The following is a 25185-nucleotide window of genomic DNA, read 5'->3' as shown; positions in this document are numbered from 1 at the left end:
TTCCCCTGTGCTGTAATAAATCTTAACTTTGAGTATATGTTCAGTCATGGGAGTCCTTCTAGAAATTCATCCAATTACTGGTTGATCATGGGGCTATCAGGAACAATCATTTTTCCTTATTCTCACTACATTTGGTGTATAATCTTTTAAAAGAAATGTCTTATTCTACTATACATACTTGTTTGAAAGTATGTCTAGACTGTAAGCTACTTTGTGCTTAGCACAGTATCTGACACATAAATATCTGAATAGGGATCTTTTCTGAGAAATATATAAAACATACACTTTAAAAAATAAGCATAGAAAACAGTCCTGTTAGAGACTGCAAAGGATGGCAGTAGCGACCACATAAGTGGTTTTCTCAGGTCAGAGTTCCATCGTGGCCACCAAAACTTTACACTCTGGCTCAGACTGTTATTTATTTACTTCGAAGATTAAGACTCTTGAATTGCAAAGGTTTGGCGCTGGGAAGGCCCGGTAGATTTCTTGTCTATCCCTCTAGCCCCATGGCCACAACTACGTAACAAGTGGGGCTTTCTGAATTACTTATAGAAGATTAAATTTATCTGGACTTCCATCCCTGCCCTCACTGCCACACTCAGCTTATTTTAGCGTTTCCCCGGCTTCCTGTGGCAATGAGACTGTCGTGATAACTGGTGGCAACAATAGCACGATCACTTGGGCAACCCCTAGAAATAACGTTTATTATGGGAAGACATATTAGTTAATAATAATTGTGCTTTGCCGACGTTCTATTTATCTCTAGAGACTGTAAACAATTTCACGTTTATTTTCAGGAAGTAATTTAAACTCCGGAGTTAGACAAAACAAAACAAAACAAAACAAAGCAAAACAAAAAATCTGGGTCTGTTTTCTTTCCCTGTCGTGACACTAAGCTACAAAGCTTCAGCTAAAATGGTGCAGTAGCAAAAGCTGTCTTAGCAGAGGATGGTTTCGATCCATCGACCTCTGGGTTATGGGCCCAGCACGCTTCCGCTGCGCCACTCTGCTCCTAGGAAATCTGCTTTCCTAGTAATACTCTTAACTGTGTTCTAAGGCTATTCCTCCTACTGGAAGAACCCACGCACGGTCTTCTGTTTGCTTCAACCCTTCGGTTCCCACGAGCTGCCAGTTCTCTTAGGAGTAATATCGCCACCAGAATCAAAGAGAGAGCAAAGTAGGCGCAGAGAAGGCAACACGAGCACCCTGCTTAGATTTCGGACGCAGAAGAGAGGTGGCAGGATACACAAGAGAGAATGAGAAGCTTTAATCAACAGGGAAGGAAGGCGGGCTTCCGCGCGGCGGGCGAACATTCCGCTTCGGGGACCCTGATCAGGCGCGCGTTCGCCTTTGGGAAGAACACTCTCCAGGCTTGGTGACGGAGGTGCCGCCTGGCCGCGTGAGCCCGGCGCGGAGGCCAGCGGAGGGAAGGGCCGGTTCCCGGGCGCAGGAAGGCCGGGGGCGCCCAGGCCCACGCAGACGCCTGCGCGATCGCACAAGGCACGCCATGCGGCAAGACAGTCAGTGCCTAACTCTCCTTGCTTTAGTGTGACGCGGTTCAGGGGTCCGAAATCCCCAGGCGGAGACCCAGGGCGCTGTAGCTGTCCCTGCAGAGGGCACGGTGGCGGACGGGAAGGGGGAGGCTGTCCGCTCTGGCCCAGCCTCCGTGACGTCACCGAGCTCTCCGCGAGGGGCGGGGCCGGGAAACGGCTGTTCCCGCGCGCGCGCTTCCAGTCTTCAATTAGGTCCGCAATCCGCACATATAAGGCGATTGCCCCCCAACTACCGCTTTGCATTTCTCGGAAGTTTTCTTTGCGTTGCTACCATGTCTGGTCGTGGTAAAGGCGGAAAGGGCCTGGGCAAGGGGGGCGCCAAGCGCCACCGCAAGGTGCTGCGCGACAACATCCAGGGCATCACCAAGCCCGCCATCCGGCGGCTGGCCCGGCGCGGCGGCGTCAAGCGCATCTCCGGCCTCATCTACGAGGAGACCCGCGGGGTGCTCAAGGTGTTCCTGGAGAACGTGATCCGCGACGCCGTCACCTACACGGAGCACGCCAAGCGCAAGACGGTTACGGCTATGGACGTGGTCTACGCGCTCAAGCGCCAGGGCCGCACTCTCTACGGCTTCGGGGGCTAAAGCCGATCTCACCCGCCGTACTTCTCATCCAAAAGGCCCTTTTCAGGGCCGCCCACATGTCTCTTAGGAGAGCTGCAGCCTTCCTTATCCCGTCTTAAGCCTCGGTACTTTTAAGATTTCAAAACTAATGGAAATTCCTTGGTGCGTTGACTTAACCTGATTACTTTCGGACTCGGGAGTTCACTAAATTGTGCTGTCAATGCTTCGCGGCATTCGGGTCTGTTTAAGCCGCCCCCAGAGCGTGTTTGTGGCGGCAGAGAGCTCACGTGGCATTGTCTGCTTTCCCACGGGGTCGCCTCTGTTCTCGAGTACTTCGGGGATAGAAGTGCTCGCTCGGATCTTGATGTCTAGCAAGTGGGGGTTCCCGGCGGGCAGGCTGCGGGCAAGCCTTCTCCGCCGGGCTTCCGTGCCCAAGATGGCGGGGCGGGCGAGGGACAAAGGGAGCAGGCCCGCGGCGCCGGGCGGCGGGGGAACAAAGAGGAGTTCCCGCGGAACGGCCGGCCCCGCCCCGGCCTCGGGTTGGCCGCGCTTTTCCCGCGGGCTCGGAGGTCCCGGAGGCACTCCCGGGGGTGGGGGTGGGGTGGGGCGGAGATTCACTCGCGGGTTGACAGCTAGTGTTTAGCGTAGCCCCCGAGATTTTCTGAGTTTGAAAACCTCACGTAGATAAGGTTGTTATGTAATGAGCAGGACTTTTTAAAACCTGTAGATACAGGCATCGGGATTCTTCACCCCAAATTACTAAGTATAGGGAAGGAAAGAGCCCTCTTCCTTCAAGGTTCTTCTAGCTGGATTAAAATTTACACGAGACGTATGAACAGGAGGAAAAAATGCAGTTTTATTACCTGCGTGCAGAGGCCCAATAATGAAATTGAGACTCAAACGACTGAGGCAGGCAGTTTTTGTACCTTTTAGACAGAAGACAATATATCAGTGAGGAATTATAGGATTAAAAACATGTAAATTAACCTTTAATATAACTTTTTAAAAACCTTTATATAACTTTTAAATTAAAATTTACTGCACCGACCTTACTTTCACTTTTACAAAGAGTAGGGAAAATAGAAAATAGAGAAAACTGGGACAGACTGATGATACTAACCATAGATGAGCATTTGGAAACCAATGATTTGTTCGAGTCCTTCATTTTTAACATTGAAAAAAGTGTCTCTGAGTCAATTTAGCTAGTTGGGGAGGAGGGAAAGGGTTAAAGCAGATTTCCTGACAATGTTCCCTATAATTATATCTACTTCTCACTTCCTGGTTTTAAGCCTTATAGTCCATTATTATAAGTAATCCACACATGTAATTAATAGAATATTATGAAATAATCCACACAATGAAATTTCTACTTAATATTTTCCAGCAAAGCATCTATACATTTTTTTTTTTTAAGATTTTATTTATATTTGACAGAAAGAACAAGCAGGGTGAAAGGAAGAAGCAGGACCCAGCTGAGAGGAAGTAGGACATGGGGCTCCATCCCAGGACACTGAGATCATGACCCGAGCTGAAGGCAGGCCCTTGGAGCCAAAGGCAGGGCCTTAACTGCCTGTGCTACCCAGGTGCTCCTCCTGTACATTTTTTAAAAATGCAAACAACCAAGCAGATGTCAACCAATAGATAGGTGATTTATAACACAATCAGGCATAATCACACAATCTAACATTGCTCTGAAAACAAATGAGCTTTAGCCAGATGTAGCAATATGGCAACTCATTGTTCCCTGATAAAAGCAATTCCCAGAAACTAGATCCAGTGTAATACTGTCTTGATCCACCTAGGCTAATTATGCTGTGATGAACAATCCCCCAATCCTAGTGATTTACGATGATAAAGTTTCATGTTTTGCTCATAATGTTTGACTGTGGGTCATTTATTTGGTATAAAGATTTCTTATTTTGAGGTTATCTGATTTTCCTTTGAGTGTATCAAAGTATAGTTCTTTTATGAAGTGAGACTGATAGCAGTCTTCTAAGTTGTTGGCAACACAGCAGCAATCTTAAGCGTGGCCCTAGAATTTCTAGTCTGGGAAAGGTTATGGATGGCAATTTCATGATTTTCTTCTTGCTTTAAAAGTGCAGCTCCTTTTCTGAAGATGATTCTTCAGACTGGCCAGACGCTACAGTGAAATTAGGCAAAGAAAACTGGAGGCATGAGAACAAAACAGGAATAAAAAGTTCCTACTTAGCTCTTGTGTGAATTTCCAGGGTTCCTTCCTTATAACTCAACATTCTGTTCAATGAGGTACCCTTAGTACTAGTGAGACATGAGGACGTCCCTGGAAAATGAGACACATGTTGCTTGAATTGGCAGGCAGAGGCAAGGGAAGTCTGCCAGGGAAGCCCAGGTTGTCCTCTAAAGAGTTCACAGGATCCAGAGATATTCTAAGGAGTGGTTTAGACTCTTAGTAGGGGGATATAGATTGCTCATACTGCCAGACAAGGAAACCTAATTAGTGTCACTTGCTGGTAGTTTTTGTGGCCTACTTCCTTGTTCAAAGCTTCAAGACTCAGATTCTAATATGGGCAGGACCACGCGCACCTTCCCGTGGGACCTGGGCACACTTCAACCAGAGGCTTTAGCTACAGTTAATATTTTGGGAGACTTTCCTCTGAGTAGGTACTGTCCTAAATGCTTTATTGTGTTCTTTTACTGATCATTCTGCAATCTCACATGGTGGTTACTGCTCATTATTCCCATTTTAGAGATAAGGAAATGCTTGGGAAGGTTTAAGAAACTGGCCCAAATTTAGCATTGAAAACAGGCCATCAGGAATGTATCATGTCCTAAGAGATTCTTCCTTAAGGCACGCTTGTATATGTCTTTTCAAGAACTGTTTTCAAATGCACTTAAAATAAGCTTTGGAGAGCCTGAAATGGATGCCTTAATTACCTGTGGGGCTTAGGGAATCTTCTTCACAAACCCCATTACAAACCTGAGTCACTTATGTAGGAAACGGTTGGGGTTCAGAGTTGATGTCCAAGAAAGAATTCTTGAGACATCTTTGGTGCAAAAAGATGGTTTTATTAAAGCACGGGGACAGGACCCCTGGGCTCAAAGAGCTGCAGTGGGGCCATGAAGCTTGGCCCATTATATGCTTTCAAGTTGGGAGGGGTAAGGGACAGCACAAGCTTTCAAGATATTTTGGAAAGACGGTTTTCAGGACCTTGAGGGAGCTAGCTATTGTTAGGAAAAAGTCATTTATTACTACTTAGTAAAAACTCATTCATGAGACTCTTCAGATGTATTATCAGTGGATCATATGTTTGGAGAATGACCGATAACAGATATCTTGATGGGGGTAGAGAAAAAAGTTTCCAAGGGAATTTTTATGTATTGAAGTAGACTTACAGGATTCTGGGGCATTGCCAAAATGTTAAGCTAAGATTGCCTCTGGCAAGGTATTAACGTGGAGGCAGCTGAGCTCCCACAGGAAGGTCACTCTACCTGCTTCAAGGACTTGCCAATAGGCTGTAGGAAGTAAGGAAATTTAATTTTTTCTTTTGCCTTGCTTTTCTTTTCCCACATCACTTATATTAATGTTCATAGAGATCTACTTTGTAGAGACTTGTAGATAAAGACATGTAGCTAATAAGGAGAAGCAGATTTCTGAGCTATTATACATTGCCACTGCTCATGGTTTACCCCCTACAGCACAGTGCTCAGAAAAGCCAAAGTTGCTGCCTAGTGATCCTTAGTTTCCATATCTTGTTTTATACTTTGGCCGGTTTAAACTGTGCTATGCATCAAAGCACAAGTGTTATCTCCTGGTCAGTTTTACTTTTCTTTTATTCTAATGGTCAGTTTTCCCTCTGAGCCTGTTACCCTATTCCTATGATTGCAACCGGTCTCTAGTTTGAGAAAAAGTCAACAGTCCTTAGATGGGGATTCAGATCCCATTTTTATTTATTTATGTAAGGGGCTACTTAACCTTAATTCCTCAGGTCATTTTTTGTAAAATGGGAGATTCCATTTTGTATGACTGCAGGCTGAAATCAGGCAAAGGACAAGCACACGAATGGTAATTCCCTTTTAACTCTTCTCCCTTAAAATCCCAGGGAATGAGGATGTGACTGAGGACAAGATCACTGGGGACACGGAGAGGTTTAGGGAGAACTCTGGGACTCCAAAAGGCTGAGGAGTGAAGAGGCTGAGAAATTGAGGCAGATCTTTCTCTTAATGCCTCCCCCGCAACTCCTACCCCCCCCTCCACCCCCGCGTGCCAAATCACAGATGGAGACTTTCACTTGCTTCCTCCCCCTTCATGTTTTCCAGTTGTAAGGAGGGTCTTTTAAACCCCTGTGTATTCAGCCGGGTAGAAAACTAGTGGAAGTTTCTGACCTTGCCAAGAGGCAATATTTAGCTACGTTAAAATATGCGGTGAACGGGCGCCTGGGTGGCTCAGTGGGTTAAGCCGCTGCCTTCGGCTCAGGTCATGATCTCAGGGTCCTGGGATCGAGTCCCGCATCGGGCTCTCTGCTCAGCGGGGAGTCCGCTTCCTCCTCTCTCTCTCTCTCTGCCTGCCTCTCTGCCTACTTGTGATCTCTGTCTGTCAAATAAATAAAATCTTTAAAAAAAAAAAAAATATGCGGTGAAGAACTTAGTGGAAAAGGAAGGAGGCGCGTTTGAGACTGGCAGTCACCCACTGTGGTTTAGAAATGCAAGTTGCAGACAGTGCCCTGTTCCATTAGATGCCGCAGTAGCCACTCCCAACTTCACAAAAAGTTAAGGGGGTGAGGGGGTGGAGGAAAGTAGTTTCATTTTCTCAAGAATGCTTACTTCCTTGTTTTGATTTAGGGCAAGCTCAAAACCGGGAAAACGGCTTTCCCCTACTTACTCCCGATCTAGAGTAATGGGAGAACAACGAAAAACTGAAAACGGGAAAGCCCTCTCTCGAGGTGGGAACATCATAAGGGTATTGCTTTTAGTAGCTATGGGGTAGCGAAGCAGAATGCATGGTAGTCTTGGTTACTTACAGATTTATTCCTTGGTGATGGTCTCATGACGAAAACTTGTGTTCCCAGATAGTTATTAGCGACCAAAAATAAATACCGTTTGTTCTATTTTCACCAAGCTTGTAAAGTTACAGCTCTTTAAGTGTCAATGTGGGTGGCTCTTAAAAGAGCCTGATGACGTTAGTGGTGCCAAAGGTAACAAGTTTACTTGGAGCTGGTGTACTTGGTGACGGCCTTGGTGCCCTCGGACACGGCGTGCTTGGCGAGCTCCCCGGGCAGCAGCAGGCGCACGGCCGTCTGGATCTCCCTGGACGTGATGGTCGAGCGCTTGTTGTAGTGCGCCAGGCGGGACGCCTCGCCCGCGATGCGCTCGAAGATGTCGTTGACGAACGAGTTCATGATGCCCATGGCCTTGGACGAGATGCCGGTGTCGGGGTGCACCTGCTTCAGCACCTTGTACACGTACACCGAGTAGCTCTCCTTGCGGCTGCGTTTGCGCTTCTTGCCGTCCTTCTTCTGCGCCTTGGTCACCGCCTTCTTGGAGCCCTTCTTCGGGGCCGGAGCGGACTTCGCGGGTTCAGGCATGGCGCTGGTATATCACCTCTTCCACAAAACGAAAGATGCACGCCCACGGCCCAGCGCCCTCCTATTTATTTGGTGTGTATGCAAATTAGGGATTGCAGAATTGAGCTTTCTGATTGGTTTCTGAAATATCCTAACCCCTGATAGGCTCCTTGATTATCCTAAACTCTCATTGGCTCTTCCCCCATATATCCAACTTTAAGTAAATTGACCTTGCAACCGTAAACGCCCTATGTAAATTAGGAGGATGATTGATTTGTATGGGCCTTTTGATTGGCTGGGGTTTGTGTTGGGCCCACGGCATAGGCTGCTTTACGAAACCGCCTCAGATTATAATACTCTAGCTTCTTGCCTAGTGAGGCGCTCCTTTTCTCTTTTTGGTGCGTTGTTGTCTTGCCGAGTATGTCTGGACGTGGGAAGCAGGGCGGTAAGGCCCGCGCCAAGGCCAAGACGCGCTCGTCGCGGGCGGGTCTGCAGTTCCCGGTGGGCCGCGTGCACCGCCTGCTCCGCAAGGGCAACTATGCGGAGCGGGTCGGGGCCGGCGCGCCCGTGTACCTGGCGGCCGTGCTCGAGTACCTGACGGCCGAGATCCTGGAGCTGGCGGGCAACGCGGCGCGCGACAACAAGAAGACGCGCATCATCCCGCGCCACCTGCAGCTGGCCATCCGCAACGACGAGGAGCTCAACAAGCTGCTGGGCCGCGTCACCATCGCGCAGGGCGGCGTGCTGCCCAACATCCAGGCCGTGCTGCTGCCCAAGAAGACCGAGAGCCACCACAAGGCCAAGGGCAAGTGAGTCTACGTATCATACTGGTGTATCCAGTTAAAACCTTTCTCACTCAAAGGCTCTTTTCAGAGCCGTCCACATTTTCACAAAAAAGCTTGTAGCCAAATCGGAGACCCGCTTTTCTACTATGTAAGCCTTAACTGGTTAGTCTGGGTAGGCCAACGGTAGTTTACTTACTGTCGCTTGTTTTGGATGTCTAATCGTACTTTGGCCCAGGGTAAGGGGACTTAGTATGTAAGCAAGGGTTTACCATAGTTGAAGAAAAGCTAGTTAGTGATGGTAACGTTTACAAAACCTTGTCTCTAGATGTACAGTTTGACTCCTTGCTCCCTGAGTCGTGCTTAGTAGAGTTAGAGAAACGAGAAGAAAAGGGGTAAAGTGAGTCGCTGTGGGAAGGGGTGCTAGCCTGGAATGGCTTAGCCATTGAAAGTAGAGCTATAGGACCGGAAATCGGCGCGAGCTGTTTCAAGGAGGAATTGAGTGAAGCTTAATTAGCCCCTGTACGGGAGTCGGTCACCATTTGTCATCCGCTATGCGTTTAACGTGTTTCCCAGAGTGGAGATAGGAAGGGTCAGTCCAGGCCACTCAAGGTTCAGTTCAGTAAAAGTAACCACTTAAGAAAACGAAAATACATGTTTGTTCTGAAAGCGTGACCCTCGGAATCTTAGGCCTCACTACGTAGATCCCCAGATTTGGCATCTTCCCCGATCCCCAGGTGACTTGTTTAGAATTTGAGATGAAGCAGAATATTAAGCTAACTTCTTGGATCGCGGTCTACAATAAAGACGGAGATTGGAATGTTGACTAATTCATCCAATCGGAGTTTAGTAGTAATTCACCAATCACGTCTTTCCCTCTTTAGCCAATGGCTTTATTGCGCGGGACTTTTGAAAAATGCAAGACCAATCGGAAGGTTTCTGAGTCTATATAATGGTAAAGTCTTCAGGCTTACTCCTCAGTTTAGTTTTACTCCTGAACTCCTTGTAAGATGGCTCGCACGAAGCAGACGGCGCGCAAGTCGACCGGCGGCAAGGCCCCGCGCAAGCAGCTGGCCACCAAGGCGGCCCGCAAGAGCGCGCCGGCCACGGGCGGCGTGAAGAAGCCGCACCGCTACCGGCCCGGCACGGTGGCCCTGCGCGAGATCCGGCGCTACCAGAAGTCCACCGAGCTGCTGATCCGCAAGCTGCCGTTCCAGCGGCTGGTGCGCGAGATCGCGCAGGACTTCAAGACCGACCTGCGCTTCCAGAGCTCGGCCGTCATGGCGCTGCAGGAGGCGTGCGAGGCCTACCTGGTGGGGCTCTTCGAGGACACCAACCTGTGCGCCATCCACGCCAAGCGCGTCACCATCATGCCCAAGGACATCCAGCTGGCGCGCCGCATCCGCGGCGAGAGGGCGTAAAGCTTTCCCCTCCTTCGTCCTATTAACCCAAAGGCTCTTTTCAGAGCCACCCACTTCTCTAAGATGGCTGTAATAGTGACTGCGAATTGTTGAGGTATTAAATGCCTTTTGAGGTTATCTTTGGAGTTGGTTCCTGATATTTACACTTCGTAGGAGGTGTTTGGTTTCAGAATTGCAAGCTCCTGAGCGGTCTCCTACATTCCTTGTTCCTTCAAGCTTGACCTGGGCATATCATAATGTAACTTCCGACTGAAGAAATGCTATGTAAGTCGCACCTGGTAGCCCGAGAGTCGCTTTGACTTGGGACGGGGAGTATCCACTTTAAGGTTGGCTAGTGTAGGGTAGTTCTAAGCTTCTCCGGGCACAGGTGGAAGATGAGGTCCTTTATCCATAAGAGGTTGAAGTTGGGTGAAGGTCGCTGTTGGTTTGCTACTGCTCCTTGCAAGGGTGAGTTCCCCCAAGTTTGGGCTACGACAGTTGAAAAACCAGCTCTATGTATGTGGTCATGTTCGGTTGTCTTTTCACGTCTGAAGCCAATTTGCTGAATTCCCATCTCTAGTTGAAATTGAAAGTTAGGGCTTTCCTATGACATGACCTTTACAGGCAGAAAGACTAGTAGTTGACTTAAAGAATTACGAGAATTTCTAATGAGCTTACTGGGAGCAGAGCCCAAGACAGTCATGATGGCTTTTACACTCTGACCCATCAAGTGTCTAACCATAGTGACTTGGACAACAGCTTGCTAGAGATGAAAATCATCAGAAACACCCCTGCACGCCCCGCCACCCCCCCACCCCCCCAGGACTAGTCAGGATTTACACTGTACCAGATTCACCTCATGTGGTTTACACTAATAGTAGTTAAGAAGGCCATTTTAAAAAATATTTTTGGCCTCATCAAGAAAGCAACTGTGAACTCTCACCAGGAATGAACATTTATAAATAGCATGCTTATTTATATCAGAGTTAAAATTTCTCTAAGAAGAACGTGGGAAGATAGTTTGACTTAATAGAGATCAGTGATCTCAATATTGAGTGCACATTACAGACCATTGGATGTTTTATAAAAAATATCTTTACCTGGGGTCCAATCAGTAGCATTTTAATTGTAGTCTGTGGGGGTGATCCCAGGCAAAAGTAATCAAAACTCAGGTGCTTCCAATAGGTCGTTAGGGTCGAGAACAGATGCTACATAAATTCTAATCATGTGCTTAGCTCCTGTTGGATTTGACTCCAGTTTTAGCAAGGATTTATCTACGGAACCAGGCTTTCTTATAGCTTGCTTTCAGAGAGAATGTCATGCTCTCTTAAAAGATGATTTTCTGGCTTGCTTGAGGGCTGTTAGTCTCCGCAATGAATCAAACAGTATCTGACTTTCATAGCAATTTCTTAGGATGGGGCTCTGTATATAGACTATGTATAGACTCTATGTGAGTCTATGATGAGGTCTGCTTTGGGCGATTGGCAATGCCGGGTTTTAAGGGATGCTATAAAGAGGAACCTTCTGGATTTCTGGCAGACAACCTGTGGAGACCTGTCTATCTTCCCACTGGACACAAAGTCCTGTTTGCTTATTCACCTGGTTTTTCTCCATGGCCATTATTTATTAATCGATTTGTCTTCTTTTTCCCCTAATCTTTTCATTAAAAAAAAAAAAACTTTTTTATTATATGACATTTCATAATATAAGAAAGCAGAAATATTAGCTTCATAAACTCTATGTACCCTGCCCCCAGCTTCCACATCACCAGCACTAGCCAGATGTTTTATCCGTGTCTCTTCCGCCCACTGCCTTGATCATCATAAGGGAAATGGTATCATTTTTGCTCTCAATACTTTAAAAACATGTCCACCATTTAAAGACCTCATTATGCCATGACGATTCCCCCAACAAATATTTCTTAACGTGGGTGAATTTAAAAAGTGTTTTTACTCCACATATCTTTGTTGAGAGCGTGCAATGTGCCAGATGATTTTCTGTGCTTTGGGAATATACTCAGAACCATCCAGACAGAATTCTTTGCCCTTGTGGAATTTACATGTGAGTCTAGGAGGGACAATACATCAGGTAGATGCCACGTGTAGTATGTTAAACGGTAAGTAGGAGAAAAATAAAGCTACAGTAAGGAGTGCCATGGGGAGCTGAGACTTAGATAAGGCCACCTGTGCAGATGACACTAAGAAGATCCGGAATCAGTGGAGACTCAGAGACTTGAAAGATGCCTCCGCCTTTGGCGCAGGTCATGATCTCAGGGTTCTGGGATTGAGCCCTGCATCAGGCTTTCTGCTCAGCGGGGAACCTGCTTCTACTCTCCACCTCCGCCCCCACATGCTTCTCTGCCTACTTGTGCTCTCTCTCTCTGTGTCAAATAAATAAAATCTTAAAAAGAAAAAAAAAAAAAAAAAACAAAACCCTTAAAAAAAGGGGGAGGGTTGCTGACCTGCCCGGAGGCTTCCTGCAATGGGCAGGGCACAGTCGGAGGAGATGAAGGCAGAGAAACAGAGAGAAGAGGATCAAGTAGGGGCTTGTAGACGTTAGCTCCGACGTGTAAGGTCTTGAGAGGAGTTGAACACAGGACTTTCTGTGTCTGTTTCTCGTATAAGCAGGTTCTGCTTTAGGTAGTCTCCATTGGGCTCCAGTACAAAACTTAGGGCCCAGTTTTCTTCCTGCTTTGTGCATTCCAGACCTTGAAAATAGAAGCTGACCTTGAGCATTTTATAGTTAGAAAAGGGAAAATCTCTGAAAATTAGGGGTTAAATGCAATTCATATCCTGGTCTTTCAAATTCAGTAGTTTGTGTTGCCACAGGCAAAATGTTTACCCTCAGGCAACAGACTCCCGTTAATTCGGATTACAAATGCAAATGTCTTCAGGGTCTAGGCAAGAGGTTCTTGGGTCAGAATCCGGGGTGAGCTCCCCACCTGTACTACACTGGGGCCGTCAGCAGCGGTGTTTCTGGAGGTATCCAAGCCCTCTGATGGCCAGCTGCGGGCTCTGGGTAACAGCTGTTTCTGTTACGTCAGTTGTCCAAGAAGGGTGTTAATGAAACCTGCTGTGGAAATTGTGTAGGTAAAAAAGCTATGACTTCATTAGTTCAAAAGTATACTTTGGTTCCTACATTGATCATTTTATTTAATCCAGCCAATAACTCTGTGGGTTAGGGGCCTTTAATAGCCCAAATACAGTGTCGAAGAAGCGTAGTGAGGGGAACTCCTTTACACAGGGGTCATTTGAATAATTCAGTCATGGAATTATTATCTCTGCTGCTAGAGAATGGAGGACCATTTTGTGTTACCTGCATGGTTTAATTTCACTCCATCCATCCATCTGTCCATCCATCCAAAACTTTTTGAGTGCTTACTATGTGTCCCACATTGTTCTAGGGGCCGGAAACAGAGCAGTGACAAACATTGGGAAAGTTCCCTGTGTGGAGCTCACGGATGTTCTCACTGTGGGAGACCAGAAATAAACAAAAATAAACAAATACAGTATTTTGGTAGGAAAGAGATTAAGAAACAGGCCAAGAAGATTAAGGACCGTGGAGTGGGGTGGTAGTGGAGGCTTGTAGTTTTAAATAAGGTGGGTGGGGAAGACTTGGCCCCTCAGATGCCCCCCCGGAGGCATCTGGGAGGGAGACAGGTCTGCACACACCTGTGAGAGGATCCTTCCACGGAGAAGTTACAATGATGACTAAACAGATCCTAAGTTGGGAGCATACTCAGCGATCTGATAGATAACTAGATAGAACCAGGGTCGTCTTCTGTTTTCTCAAGCTGGAGTTGCTAGGTAAATTCAGTATTGATTCACATATTTTTAATGTTTTTAAAAAGTATGAGTCCAGGTTCCTGAGCACACCTAATTTGAATGCTGATCCAAGAGGCAAAGGCAGGAATAAAGGAATGTTAATCTCCTGGAGGACCACCAGCCCGATTCAAAGACAACAGTTATTTAAAAAAAATTTTTAAATTAACATGGAATGTATTATTAGCCCGAGGGGTACAGGTCTATGAAGCGCCAGGTTTACACACTTCACAGCACTCACCATAGCACATACCCTCCCCAATGTCCATACCCCCACCACCCTCTCCATACCCCCTCCCCCCAGCAACCCTCAGTTTGTTTTGTGAGATTAAGAGTCTCTTATGGTTTGAAAGACAACAGTTATTAAGGAAAAGAGTATTAATTGTGTGATAATTTATTTAAAATAAAAAGTAAGAGATCTGAGGTTCCAAATAATCACTGTCATCATTTTTCAGAAGAAAGAGTACGGAAACAAAGTGGTTCTTCACAATTCCTAAGGTCACCCAGCTGGTAAATGATGACACAAATTTCAGCCCAAGTAGTGGGCCTCAAATCCCTCCAATTTTAAGCACATCTTATTGCTGTTTTGTAGTTGCGTACCTTATCATGTCCTCTACAAGATAAGATTTCATGTGCTAGTAACAAAGACCATGGCTGGTTCACCCTTGTGTTTTAATTGAATGATATACATCCAGTTGAGTGAGGTAGGCATTTCAGACTTGGAAGGCTCCGAGGAACCTGTCAGGGTTTCTTGAAATGCGAGAGCAGAGCTTTTAGCATAAAGGCAACACTGAATCTTACAGGACGTTTGACACATAAACAATGAATTGACGAAATGATTGAAGGAGTTGAGAAAATCCCCTAAGATAAAAGAGCATAAAAGCCAGGACTGAGGCAGGGAAGACTTGAACTTGTATACCGGATGGTCTGACTTGGAATGCACATTAAAATCAGTGGGCTGCCACTGGACTCCAAACTCAGCCTGATCTTTTTCACGAATCTGCCCATGGAGGTCTTCCTCCGCTTTCCAACGTGTTTTCTTGATTTGCCAAGACTTGCGCTGATTGCCTCTAGCTCAACTGGGATTCCCAATAGCATTGAGCACTCTGCATCTGAAACCGAAAATGTGATTCTAACTAGAGTTGTATCGTTTTATTTTCTTCTTAACTGAAGCAAGTATTGCCAATATTTAGAATTCATTTGTGTTGCACCAGGAAGCTCCAGTGTCCTCCTGTAAGAACTCATCAGTTTACCTCTTATTAATAATATTTATAATTTATAATTACCTACTTAAGCAGGAACTACCTACTTATTTCCAGATAAGTAGTTGTCTCCTGAAATGAATTTTCCTTTCTTAGATACTAATTGAACTCCCCAAGTTTTGTGGCTGGTGTGGCCATCGACTATTTGTGGCCAACGGTGTATTAGCAAAGGCAGTGTTCCACCGTTCTCAGGATTTCACTAAAGGGTGGGGCTGTCTCCTTACCCTTTCCTCCTTCCTTCAGAATAGGATGTGAACAAGATAATTGGAGCTGGAGTGGACATCTTAGACTAAAGGTAGGAAATTACTTACGTGTTAGATTAGTTTGTAGTGGCGTCAAACACACTACGAGGCACGCCATTTTTGAGGCACATGGCCTCCTGTATAGGCTGACAGGGACACCCCAAGCAGCCATACATTTTATGTGGGTGTTGTCTTCAGAGGACAAAGGTGGCTAATGTGGGTGGGTGGGTGGAACATGGGTGGACAATTTAAGACTATATAAATCCTGACTGTCTCATCACTGTTTGGTGTCTCACAAATCCTTGGCACTTCTCCGTCATTTCCTCTCTTCCTATCTACGTGTAGCGCATGAGCTCTGCTTTCTTTTTCCATGTGTCATGACTTCTGGGCTACTCATTTATGATTTTTGGTAAATACAGCTTTTGAATTATTGTCTCCATCTCATAAAATTCCTCGCTTACCTATTTAACACTTCTTAGAAGTGTTTTACTTAGAAATCACCTACTTAACATTTCTTATGAGTTTCATCCATCCAATTTTTGGTCTTGTCTTGGTCCTCAGTAGCAGAATTTAATAGCAGAATGTATTTGAGACTATTCTCAAATAATAGAGCAAACACACATTACACACAGGGAGAGGAGTTCCCTCAGGACAGCGGGGCCCCATTCCAGGCCTGAGCTATGTATCTGTGTGAGAAACAGACTTTTATCTAGTTTAACCAGTAACTTCCAAGAGTATCTAGTACTAACTCATAGGGGTACATAAAATACAGTCCTTAAAAGGACCAATGGACCAGATTTGCTATGCTAACATTCCTTTCTGCATTTCAGCAAGATCAGATCCTGTATTTTAGTAAGGCATACCACTAGGACTTCTCAAAATCCTCGTGAACCAAAGATGAGACATGGCTAGATGAAAGTGTAACTGTAGAGCCCCTCCGGTTAACTATAATTCATAAACACAAACTCTGGGTGTCTTTTCCTCTACATCGATTCTCCTCTCTTGCTGTCTTGTTTTTCCTTATTATTGTCTCTTACTCTACCTTCCTTCCAGAATTGCTTTTCAAGATTAAATCCATTCAGCTTTGGCAATGCTAAAGTGATCTTCAGACAGAGGCTTGCCCCTTCTGTTAGTCTGTGTGGTTGCTAAAATGTCCATTCTAGACGGGGAGCCCTGTGAGGTCAAGGATTGTTTCTATCCTGCTCACTGATCTTTCCCAAGTACCTGTCACTTTCTGAAACTTAATAGGCTCCAATACATGATGGAATCAATTCAGAGTCCTCGTCCTTCCACTCGACAGGAATTTAATCTACGATTCTAGAATACTCTGTACTAACCACTGCCCACCCTGCCCCAAACTCCATGACCCAACAGGGTAATGTCTAGAAGGGTGAAATGTCAAAAGTGAGGACAGTAACTGAAGTATCGTGGTTGAGATTAATTTCAAGGTATTTTAAAAATCTATAGCTGACATTATATTCTGCTAATGGTTCCTATCAAGTCTCTTAAGGGGAGACTACCCACGCCTGGTTTCTGTGTTGACAGCCAGAGACATTGCCCCCAATAAGAGAGGCACTGTTCCTAGGCTGTTTGCTGTTGCTTCTTCCGCTTCTCCCTGTAAGTCCTGTTTAACCTTTTTCAAAGAAGCCTGAATGTCTCTATTACTTGCAAAATAATTAGTTTTGAGTGAGTTATTCTTCAAGACATCCTTTCTTTTCAGTAAAGTTTCCCCCTCAACCACTTCCATTTACTAGAAAGTTAGTTTCTCACACTTCCAGGTATACATTTTCCTGTTTTCCACTAAGTAGGTCTCACACAGACACAGAGCACAGCATGCTCTCTAGACAAGCCTGTCTATAAAGAATGCCCGATATATATTCAACTTGTAGGGACAACTCAGAACTTTCGCAGCTGCAAGTCCTGAAGAATTTCTGAAATTCTAAACCAAAGTTCAGCAACTACAAATACCTTATCTTTAAAGCAAGAGTTTGCTTTCTTTCTTTTTTTTTTTTTTTTGTTCTGCGTTTCCTAAAGCCATTTCTGCCGCAGTAAGACAAGCTACTGAGAAAACAAGGATGGGAATGTAGAAGATAGAAATTTTTAGCTTGGGTCACAGCTTTTTTCTAGTACTAAAACATTTCAGTATTAAAGCTCTTTAAGTTGAAAAAATGAGTGGCTCTGAAAAGAGCCTTTGGGGTTTGGTATATATCAAGAAGCTTACTTGGCAAGCTCACTTGGAGCTGGTGTACTTGGTGACGGCCTTGGTGCCCTCGGACACGGCGTGCTTGGCGAGCTCCCCGGGCAGCAGCAGGCGCACGGCCGTCTGGATCTCCCTGGACGTGATGGTCGAGCGCTTGTTGTAGTGCGCCAGGCGGGACGCCTCGCCCGCGATGCGCTCGAAGATGTCGTTGACGAACGAGTTCATGATGCCCATGGCCTTGGACGAGATGCCGGTGTCGGGGTGCACCTGCTTCAGCACCTTGTACACGTACACCGAGTAGCTCTCCTTGCGGCTGCGCTTGCGCTTCTTGCCGTCCTTCTTCTGCGCCTTGGTCACCGCCTTCTTGGAGCCCTTCTTCGGGGCCGGAGCGGACTTCGCGGGTTCAGGCATGATGAGGATCTGACACCTAAACCTACTAAAGTGAAAGTTGGGTGCCGGGTTGGCCTACTTTTATATGGCTTGTATGCAAATAGCGGCTTAATCTACCTTAATGCCTGATTGGAGCAAATCAGCCAGTAGAAATACTTTACGCAAATAAGGAGACTTCCTATCTCCTTTCCGATTGGCTGTTTATGTGGCAACAACTTTAGCCCCTTTTCTCCATTAGAAAAAAATGTTTTCAAAAACAGCTGACGTTTGTCTCGTCAGTATTAACTATTTATGAGTCTTGCGTGTCTTGCCAAATCCCCGTCTAAAGAGACAAAAGCCTGATATAAATTTATGACCCTCTTTCCCCGCCAAATTGCAGTTACCCTGATACTCAATGCAGGAAAGAGAACACAAAAATTAGCTGAATATTTTCAAAGTTATGCCATGACATTCCCAGTTTGATCAAAGTCGGCAAAATTTAAGGTTTAAGGCTCAGGGGATCGTCACATTTCAACAGCGGTGCGATTTTTGTTCCCTAGAACCAGTGTCTGGAAGTGGTATCTGGAAGTGGCGTTCGGAATGATGGGATAGGGTGTTTCCACTGCAAAAAATACAACGTTTCTTCAAGGTCAGAAGCTTTGAGAAACGATAAAGGACGAAAATGGACTGGGTCAATCAGGTCCAAGAGCAGAGCTTCTGAAACTATAGCTCAGAAACTATGAATTTTCATTTTTGTGTCTTCCTAAAAAGTTAATACCGAACAAGGGGATTAAAACAAAACCGATTAAGGCAGTCTAAAATAAACTACAGGTTGGAAAAGGGACGGAGAACTGTAAGTGAGAAGATAAAAGCACATTACGACAGAAGACTTTCTTAAGGGAGTTTTGGTAGCCAATCACAAGACTCACCAGGTTACTTAATTCACCGCGCGGAATTTGAAGATTCGGACCAATCAGGGGGACGTTGCCTTTATAAATAGGAGCCGGGGCGAGGGACCTTTCAGTTGTAAATCCCGTTTGCAACCTTTTACCATGGCTCGCACGAAGCAGACGGCGCGCAAGTCGACCGGCGGCAAGGCCCCGCGCAAGCAGCTGGCCACCAAGGCGGCCCGCAAGAGCGCGCCGGCCACGGGCGGCGTGAAGAAGCCGCACCGCTACCGGCCCGGCACGGTGGCCCTGCGCGAGATCCGGCGCTACCAGAAGTCCACCGAGCTGCTGATCCGCAAGCTGCCGTTCCAGCGGCTGGTGCGCGAGATCGCGCAGGACTTCAAGACCGACCTGCGCTTCCAGAGCTCGGCCGTCATGGCGCTGCAGGAGGCGTGCGAGGCCTACCTGGTGGGGCTCTTCGAGGACACCAACCTGTGCGCCATCCACGCCAAGCGCGTCACCATCATGCCCAAGGATATCCAGCTGGCGCGCCGCATCCGCGGCGAGAGGGCTTAAGTCTCTGCAAGCAGAGCGCCAACTTGAAACCCAAAGGCTCTTTTCAGAGCCACCTACAATTTCGGCCTGAAGAGCTGCCGCACGAGTGGGATTTCCGCCCTCCCCGCACCCCCCATCCTCTACCGCCTCCCCTCCCCCGGCTAAGCGTGGGAGGGCTGCTAGGAGTGGCGGCCAGTGCCGCTCGGGTCGCATAGGTATCCTGTGCACTCTCGCTGGCTGCCCACTGCCCTCGCCCGAATCCTTGCCAAACGTCTGATCCGTCGCTTGGCCAGTCCGTGTTTCCTCGGAGGCTGATTGAGCTGCGTTTCCAGCAAAGCGTGTTTTAACAAGTACTGGCTTTCTCCTTGGAGCCATCCATATGGCTGAGTATTTAAAAGGGGTTCCTAAAACCCTGGGTTTGAGTGCTTTCAGGTTAGTTGTGAAATTATATAGTGGCAAGTAATGTATCCACCCCGGAAAACAATAGCTCCAGGTTTAGGAAATCTACCAAACATGCTGTCACGGCCTGTGCTATAGGTAATCAGGGCCAGTCTGCAAGGCCAGCAGTTGATAAATTCAGACAGGCACATGAATGCGTAAAACGTAATCACGACGGCAACTTGCCAGGAATCCAGGCATAGATTTCCACATTTCATTATCAAAGGAGAAAGAATGGATCCTCGAGGAACCTGGAAAGCATCCTAGGGGTTCACAACGTTTGCCAACGTATGCGGGGGCATGTGCACACCTGTGTTCAGGAACCCATGAGGAGTGGTCTCCGAGAGCAGTTTGGTGGCAGTCCATTTCTTGACTGAGCAGTACATCCTGTAGTAATGGTCAACTCTTGTCCTGGAAACTGGTACCTCAAGCGTGGGTTCTGCAGAGTTTTCAAAGGCGGCAGCAGCAGCAGCGCGGGTGGGCAGGATGGGCAGCAGCTGGTAGGGGCAGGGCACCATTACCAAAGGTTGGGGCTGGAGTAGTAGCTGAGTATCTTCACACCAAGAATTCAGAACTTGTTGCGGCTCATAACTGAAACCTTAAGGTTGTGCAGAATGTGTCTGCACCTTAGTTTTGTGTGGGAAATATGGAGTTAGTCATTAGGGCAGAACCCAGCCCTTGCAAAGGTAGTGGTTCCTAATCCATTGTTACTCCTCAAAGAACCAAGGAGACAACAGCTCTACAGTTTCCTCCCAACAAACAAATTCAGAATCCTATAAAAACCCTAGCGCCGGGTGCCTGGGTGGCTCAGTGGATTGAAGCCTCTGCCCTTGGCTCCGGTCATGATCCCAGGGTCCTGGGATCGAGCCCCACATCGGGCTCTCTGCTCAGCAGGGAGCCTGCTTCCTCCTCTCTCCCTCTCTACCTGCCTCCACCTACTTGTGATCTCTCTCTCTCAAGTAAATAAATAAAATCTTAAAAAAAAAAAAACAAAAACCCTAGCGCCATGGAGGATCTGTACATCATTCAGATTTCACAGACAGTGAAACTCCTAGCCTTATCCCAGGGTTTATCCCTCGTTGTGGGGATTACTAAACACCTGAGGCTTTGGGGGAACTAATTGAACAGCTGCACATTAGTGAAAACCCAAGTCCTGTGACAGGAACCACAGAACGAGGATATTAGCAATTTATTCAACAAATATTAGAGGTTCTTGGTGAGATAAGTTACCGGCTACAGAACCCAGAAGTCAGATTTTGGAAACAACTGAAAATGTCACTCAATGCAATATTTTGGAAACTTGACACAAACTTGCAAATAATAGCAACATATCATGTGGTTTCTTTGTGACTATTAAGAAGGTTATAAGGCCCCCAGTCATCACCACTTTTATATTTTTACATTACATACATTTTTTACATTACATACATTTTTACATTTTACATTACTTTTGCATTAAAAAATGTAATTGTAAGGTGGAATGCTAGAAACACAAAACAAAACTGGCAAGAATTCAGGAGGGGTTGGGGAGACACAAAACAAAATGTTGTACATGAAAGCTCATAACAGCTTTGTTTGCAATAGCCGTAATATTAAGAAACAGCTTCACAGCTTTCAATGGGTGAATGGTTAAATACATTTTCATGCATTCATGCATGAAATGCTACTCAGCAACAAAAGGGAGGCTAGTGATACATACAAAACAACTGGGCTGGATCTCAAGGGGATCATGCTTAGTGAAAAAGGACTACTGGGGAGGAAAACTTTTCCTCTACCCTTGCAGATTCTTTGGCTGTACAGTGATACAAAAACAGATTAACAGGAGAAAAATTTAATCATGTGTGTATGGTAAAACTCATGGGTAAAACCGGTGAGAGTTGAAAAGACCGATAGTCTAGTTAACAGCATTTTGCCAATATTAGTTACCTGGCTTTGATATTGTAACAGACACTGGTTATATGGGATATGACTGTGAGAGGAAATGGGTTCAAGGGGATCTAGGCTCTACTGGGGCAACTTCTTGTGAATCCAGTTACTGCAAAATAACAAGTTAAACAAACAAAAAGCTGCTGTGACAATTCTTTAATGATTGCTACTTTGCATTGCTTGGGATTCTGTGGTTAATTTAAGAAAACAATGTGCTTTCTGCATCCCCCATCCCTGCCAACCTCCCCCCCCCCCCCCCCCCCGCCCCGCAGCAGTTTTTTGCTTTCCTCTGGCTTTTGCTTTCTTCTTCTGGTGGCAAGTCCATTGGGCTGATGTTTGGTTCATTTATGTTGGTACGTGATATTTTATATATTGTTGCCCCTACCTCAAAAGTAAGTGGACTTTCAGAATTTGATATTCCTAATCTCCAAATTTTCTGATGTGGTACTTAGCTGAGCTAATCCATGCTCTTTTTGAACATCATAAGTATGCAATTAAAATTTCTTATTTAACAGTTCTATTTATTGTAAGGACATCTTTTACATTTTCTTAAAGCTAAGCTACCATGTAACTAGCTCAACAAATATATTTTTCCTTAGAGTTCATGATAGCTTTGCTTGTGTTACATGCACTAAGCCCACAAAAGGGCTCTCCACTTTCTGTCCTCCATATGAAAAGAACAGACTTTTGACAATTTAAATTCTTTTCCTCTGCAACCCTTCATTGTTGAAATACACATGCTTAATTTGTTAGGTAAAGCACACTGTATGTATACATGTGTTGTATTGGAAATGTTTTGAAATCCTTCCAAAATACTTTGTTTTTAAGAATAGAATTCCTGGGCAATACAAACTTATTTTTCACAAACTAGATGCCAGTCATTTGCTTTATAATAACTTATCAACTGCTGCTGTACATTCTTACGGCAAGTCTACCGAAACTCAGGTAAATCAACAGGTTCAATGTTACAGTTTGAAAGCTGCCACTCACTGATCCCGAACCTGAAGCCTGGCCTGCTCCTCCACGGTATATTTATGAATTCCTTTGCTTCTTGGGGCTTGGGCTTGATTAAACTCCAGTGTGGCAATGATCCAAAAATATATATGGAAAAGATAAATCGTGAAACACATGTACATATATACGAAGGAAGTCATTTCGTTGTTGTACATGTCTGAAACTTGTGTTTAGAGGTTCTTATTTTCCAAATGTCAGTAAATCACCCTATCCCGTGTCTACTTTAGGCCTTAGAAACAAACGGGGTGAGGACTCCGACTTTTCTTGTGTTTTAAGTTTTCACAGAATTCTGCACAGTTGTTAGAAAAGGGACTGCTGCGGGCTGGTATGAAGTCCTATACAGTCCTTTGATTGTAATTCCCAGGGACTACTTACTGTGCCTGGTCGCGGCAAGGTTGGGAAGGGCCTGGGCAAGGGCGGCGCCAAGCGCCACCGCAAGGTGCTGCGCGACAACATCCAGGGCATCACCAAGCCCGCCATCCGGCGGCTGGCCCGGCGCGGCGGCGTCAAGCGCATCTCCGGCCTCATCTACGAGGAGACCCGCGGGGTGCTCAAGGTGTTCCTGGAGAACGTGATCCGCGACGCCGTCACCTACACGGAGCACGCCAAGCGCAAGACGGTCACGGCCATGGACGTAGTCTACGCGCTCAAGCGCCAGGGCCGCACTCTCTACGGCTTCGGGGGCTGAGCATTGTGCTCTCCTCACCGGTTCCCTGGTTTCTCACCCAAAGACCCTCTTCAGGGCCGCCTGCTTTTCTGCTAAGGATCTCTCACATACCCCTGGGTGCTGCTCTGGGGTTGGGGGTGCGTTGGTACAAAACGTTGAAAGTTCACGGGCACCAACTGTCATCTGATGCTGTCCAGTGTTTGTACAAAAATATATATATGCATATAGACATATACACAGCTGCTGCGAATGTAGCATCGAACACTTTCACGATCGACAGGCGTGAAGTGGTGAAATCACTACAGCACGTAGTGAAACGGGGGGTTAGACAAGTTAGCGGATGAGGGATCTTTTGGGCTGCCTGCAGACACGGCAGTTCTGCACGCCGCTCGGCCTCTCTTAGGACGCTAAGCTATAGTTTAGCGAAGTTTGCTACAATGTTTTCTTTAGTGTTACAGTTTTTATTTTTTTTCAGTATACATTTGTATGTGTGTGTTTGCAAGTGGTGGGGTCTCCCAGCCATATTATGTTCTGCCTAGTCAGATCTGTTAGCTTCAGAATAAAAACATTAATGAGCACAAACTTTAGCATATGCCCTGTTGAATGCATTTGTTGCACAGAGTTTTGTCCTGTGTCTAACCTATTTTTGATGAGATGGTCAAAGATTACCAATGCTAAAACCTTTTGGAAAAAAGCTGGGGAACACTAGATTCAAATGATGTTTGAGTATCTCCAAACAATGTTATTTGCAAAGGGAAAATATATCTTTACAGGGGAGTAATGCTTCCCACCCCCTGCCCCCAACTCCTTCCATCTCCTCCATTCCTGTGTATTAGTTAAGTGTTGTAATTTAGCGCCACTGAAAGAAACCGACTACCTCTGAGCCTTCTCTTGTGCGTGATAAATATAGAGCCTCACCTTGGACAGAAGTGGAGGAACCTAATCATGCCTCAAGCTGCTGTTTACAGAGAGTACAGGGGATAAGGAGTCAGTTAAACACCATCACATGGAGAAAACATCAGACCGGAAGGTGGGACATTATAGAACACAATTAGTTTGGTTCCTCCCAAAGGTCAGTCATAACAAAAAGTTGGAGGAGTGTTCAAGATCAAAAAAGACTCAAGTAATAGAGCACTGAACAAGATGGATTGATCGAATCCTGGCTATCTATAGATAAAGCTATAAAGGCCATTTTGGAGACAAGTGGGGAAACTTGAATGCAGACTGGATATTAAATCATTCTATGAATTAATTTCTTTTCTTTCTTCTTTTTTTTTTTTTTTTGTTTGTTTGATAATGTTAAGATTATGTGGAAAATTCCCTTATTCTTAGGAGTTAGATATTGAAATATTTAGGGGTTCAAGCCTCATGATGTCTCCAATCTACTTTTAAATGGCTCAGCAAAAAAATGTATATGCATATAGACATATACACAACAGTGGTAAATTGTGCTTAGCTATTGAATTTAAGTGTTGGTTATAAAGATAATTGGTCAACTCAACTTTCATCTTTTTTGTTTGAACATTTTAATAATAAAAATGGGAGGAAAATGAAATAGGTGACAAAACACGTTGAAAATGAATGTGTGTCGTTATGGGAGAGGCTGAACAGGTGAGTGTAATGATCTGTCTGCATGCAGAGAGGGGACAGACACAGCAGGACACCTGTCCCATGATGTGTGTCAGAAGCCTGTGTCTTATTCCCCTCATGCTCACTCCTTGAATAGAAGTTGGCCGGAGGGCAAGGACATGGACCAGGTCACTTCTGGCCATATTGTCGAAGAGTAGGTTAGCCTCCGGAGTAAAGATCCAGGGGGACAGTGAGTAGTTAAATGCCATGGTGTTTGGGAAGGAATTTCTGAAGGAGGCCCAGCAGTTGCCGGAGTGAGGAAGGCCCCTCTCATCAGCCAAAAACCTGGGCACCAGCTTGCTTCCAATAACTCTTTGGGATATGGTGCCTATCCATA

General features: G+C 45.8%; 4 protein-coding genes and 1 non-coding gene across 5 annotated transcripts; 2 read left to right on the top strand and 3 right to left on the bottom strand.

Annotated features, from left to right (window-relative positions):
• Positions 1–939: 939 nt before the first annotated feature.
• On the bottom strand, positions 940–1011 carry TRNAM-CAU (transfer RNA methionine (anticodon CAU)). Its single transcript has one exon. It is a non-coding gene; the product is annotated as a tRNA-Met (tRNA).
• Positions 1012–1779: 768 nt separating this feature from the next.
• LOC131833053 (uncharacterized) lies at positions 1780–23240 on the top strand. The gene is made up of 4 exons (XM_059176306.1): positions 1780–2108; positions 8356–8402; positions 9449–9781; positions 22917–23240. The coding sequence occupies exons 1-4, from the start codon at positions 1826–1828 to the stop codon at positions 23238–23240; spliced, it is 987 nt and encodes a 328-aa protein (XP_059032289.1). The 5' UTR covers positions 1780–1825.
• On the bottom strand, positions 7254–7728 carry LOC131833036 (histone H2B type 1-C/E/F/G/I). Its single transcript, XM_059176286.1, has one exon. The coding sequence runs from the start codon at positions 7675–7677 to the stop codon at positions 7297–7299; it is 381 nt and encodes a 126-aa protein (XP_059032269.1). The 5' UTR covers positions 7678–7728; the 3' UTR covers positions 7254–7296.
• Positions 8037–8536, top strand: LOC131833018 (histone H2A type 1-E). The gene has a single exon (XM_059176264.1). It carries the CDS (start codon positions 8077–8079, stop codon positions 8467–8469), a length of 393 nt encoding a protein of 130 aa, XP_059032247.1. The 5' UTR covers positions 8037–8076; the 3' UTR covers positions 8470–8536.
• On the bottom strand, positions 14038–17816 carry LOC131833026 (histone H2B type 1-C/E/F/G/I). The gene is made up of 2 exons (XM_059176272.1): positions 17385–17816; positions 14038–14771 (listed from the first exon to the last, which is right to left on the bottom strand). Exon 1 carries the CDS (start codon positions 17772–17774, stop codon positions 17394–17396), a length of 381 nt encoding a protein of 126 aa, XP_059032255.1. The 5' UTR covers positions 17775–17816; the 3' UTR covers positions 14038–14771; positions 17385–17393.
• Positions 23241–25185: the final 1945 nt, after the last annotated feature.

The sequence above is a fragment of the Mustela lutreola genome, chromosome 6 (genome assembly GCF_030435805.1).
Source record: "Mustela lutreola isolate mMusLut2 chromosome 6, mMusLut2.pri, whole genome shotgun sequence".
NCBI lineage: Eukaryota > Metazoa > Chordata > Mammalia > Carnivora > Mustelidae > Mustela > Mustela lutreola.
Note: the sequence above shows the minus strand (reverse complement) of the source record. Positions and strands in the feature narration are given on the sequence as shown.

Coding starts and splice junctions, on each gene's coding strand:
- LOC131833053 (XM_059176306.1), top strand. CDS start 1,826: ATGTCTGGTCGTGGTAAAGGCGGAAAGGGCCTGGGCAAGGGGGGCGCC. Junction 2,109..8,355: donor CTACGCGCTCAAGCGCCAGG/GCCGCACTCTCT, acceptor AACGACGAGGAG/CTCAACAAGCTGCTGGGCCG. Junction 9,782..22,916: donor TCGAGGACACCAACCTGTGC/GCCATCCACGCC, acceptor TGTAATTCCCAG/GGACTACTTACTGTGCCTGG.
- LOC131833036 (XM_059176286.1), bottom strand. CDS start 7,677: ATGCCTGAACCCGCGAAGTCCGCTCCGGCCCCGAAGAAGGGCTCCAAG.
- LOC131833018 (XM_059176264.1), top strand. CDS start 8,077: ATGTCTGGACGTGGGAAGCAGGGCGGTAAGGCCCGCGCCAAGGCCAAG.
- LOC131833026 (XM_059176272.1), bottom strand. CDS start 17,774: ATGCCTGAACCCGCGAAGTCCGCTCCGGCCCCGAAGAAGGGCTCCAAG.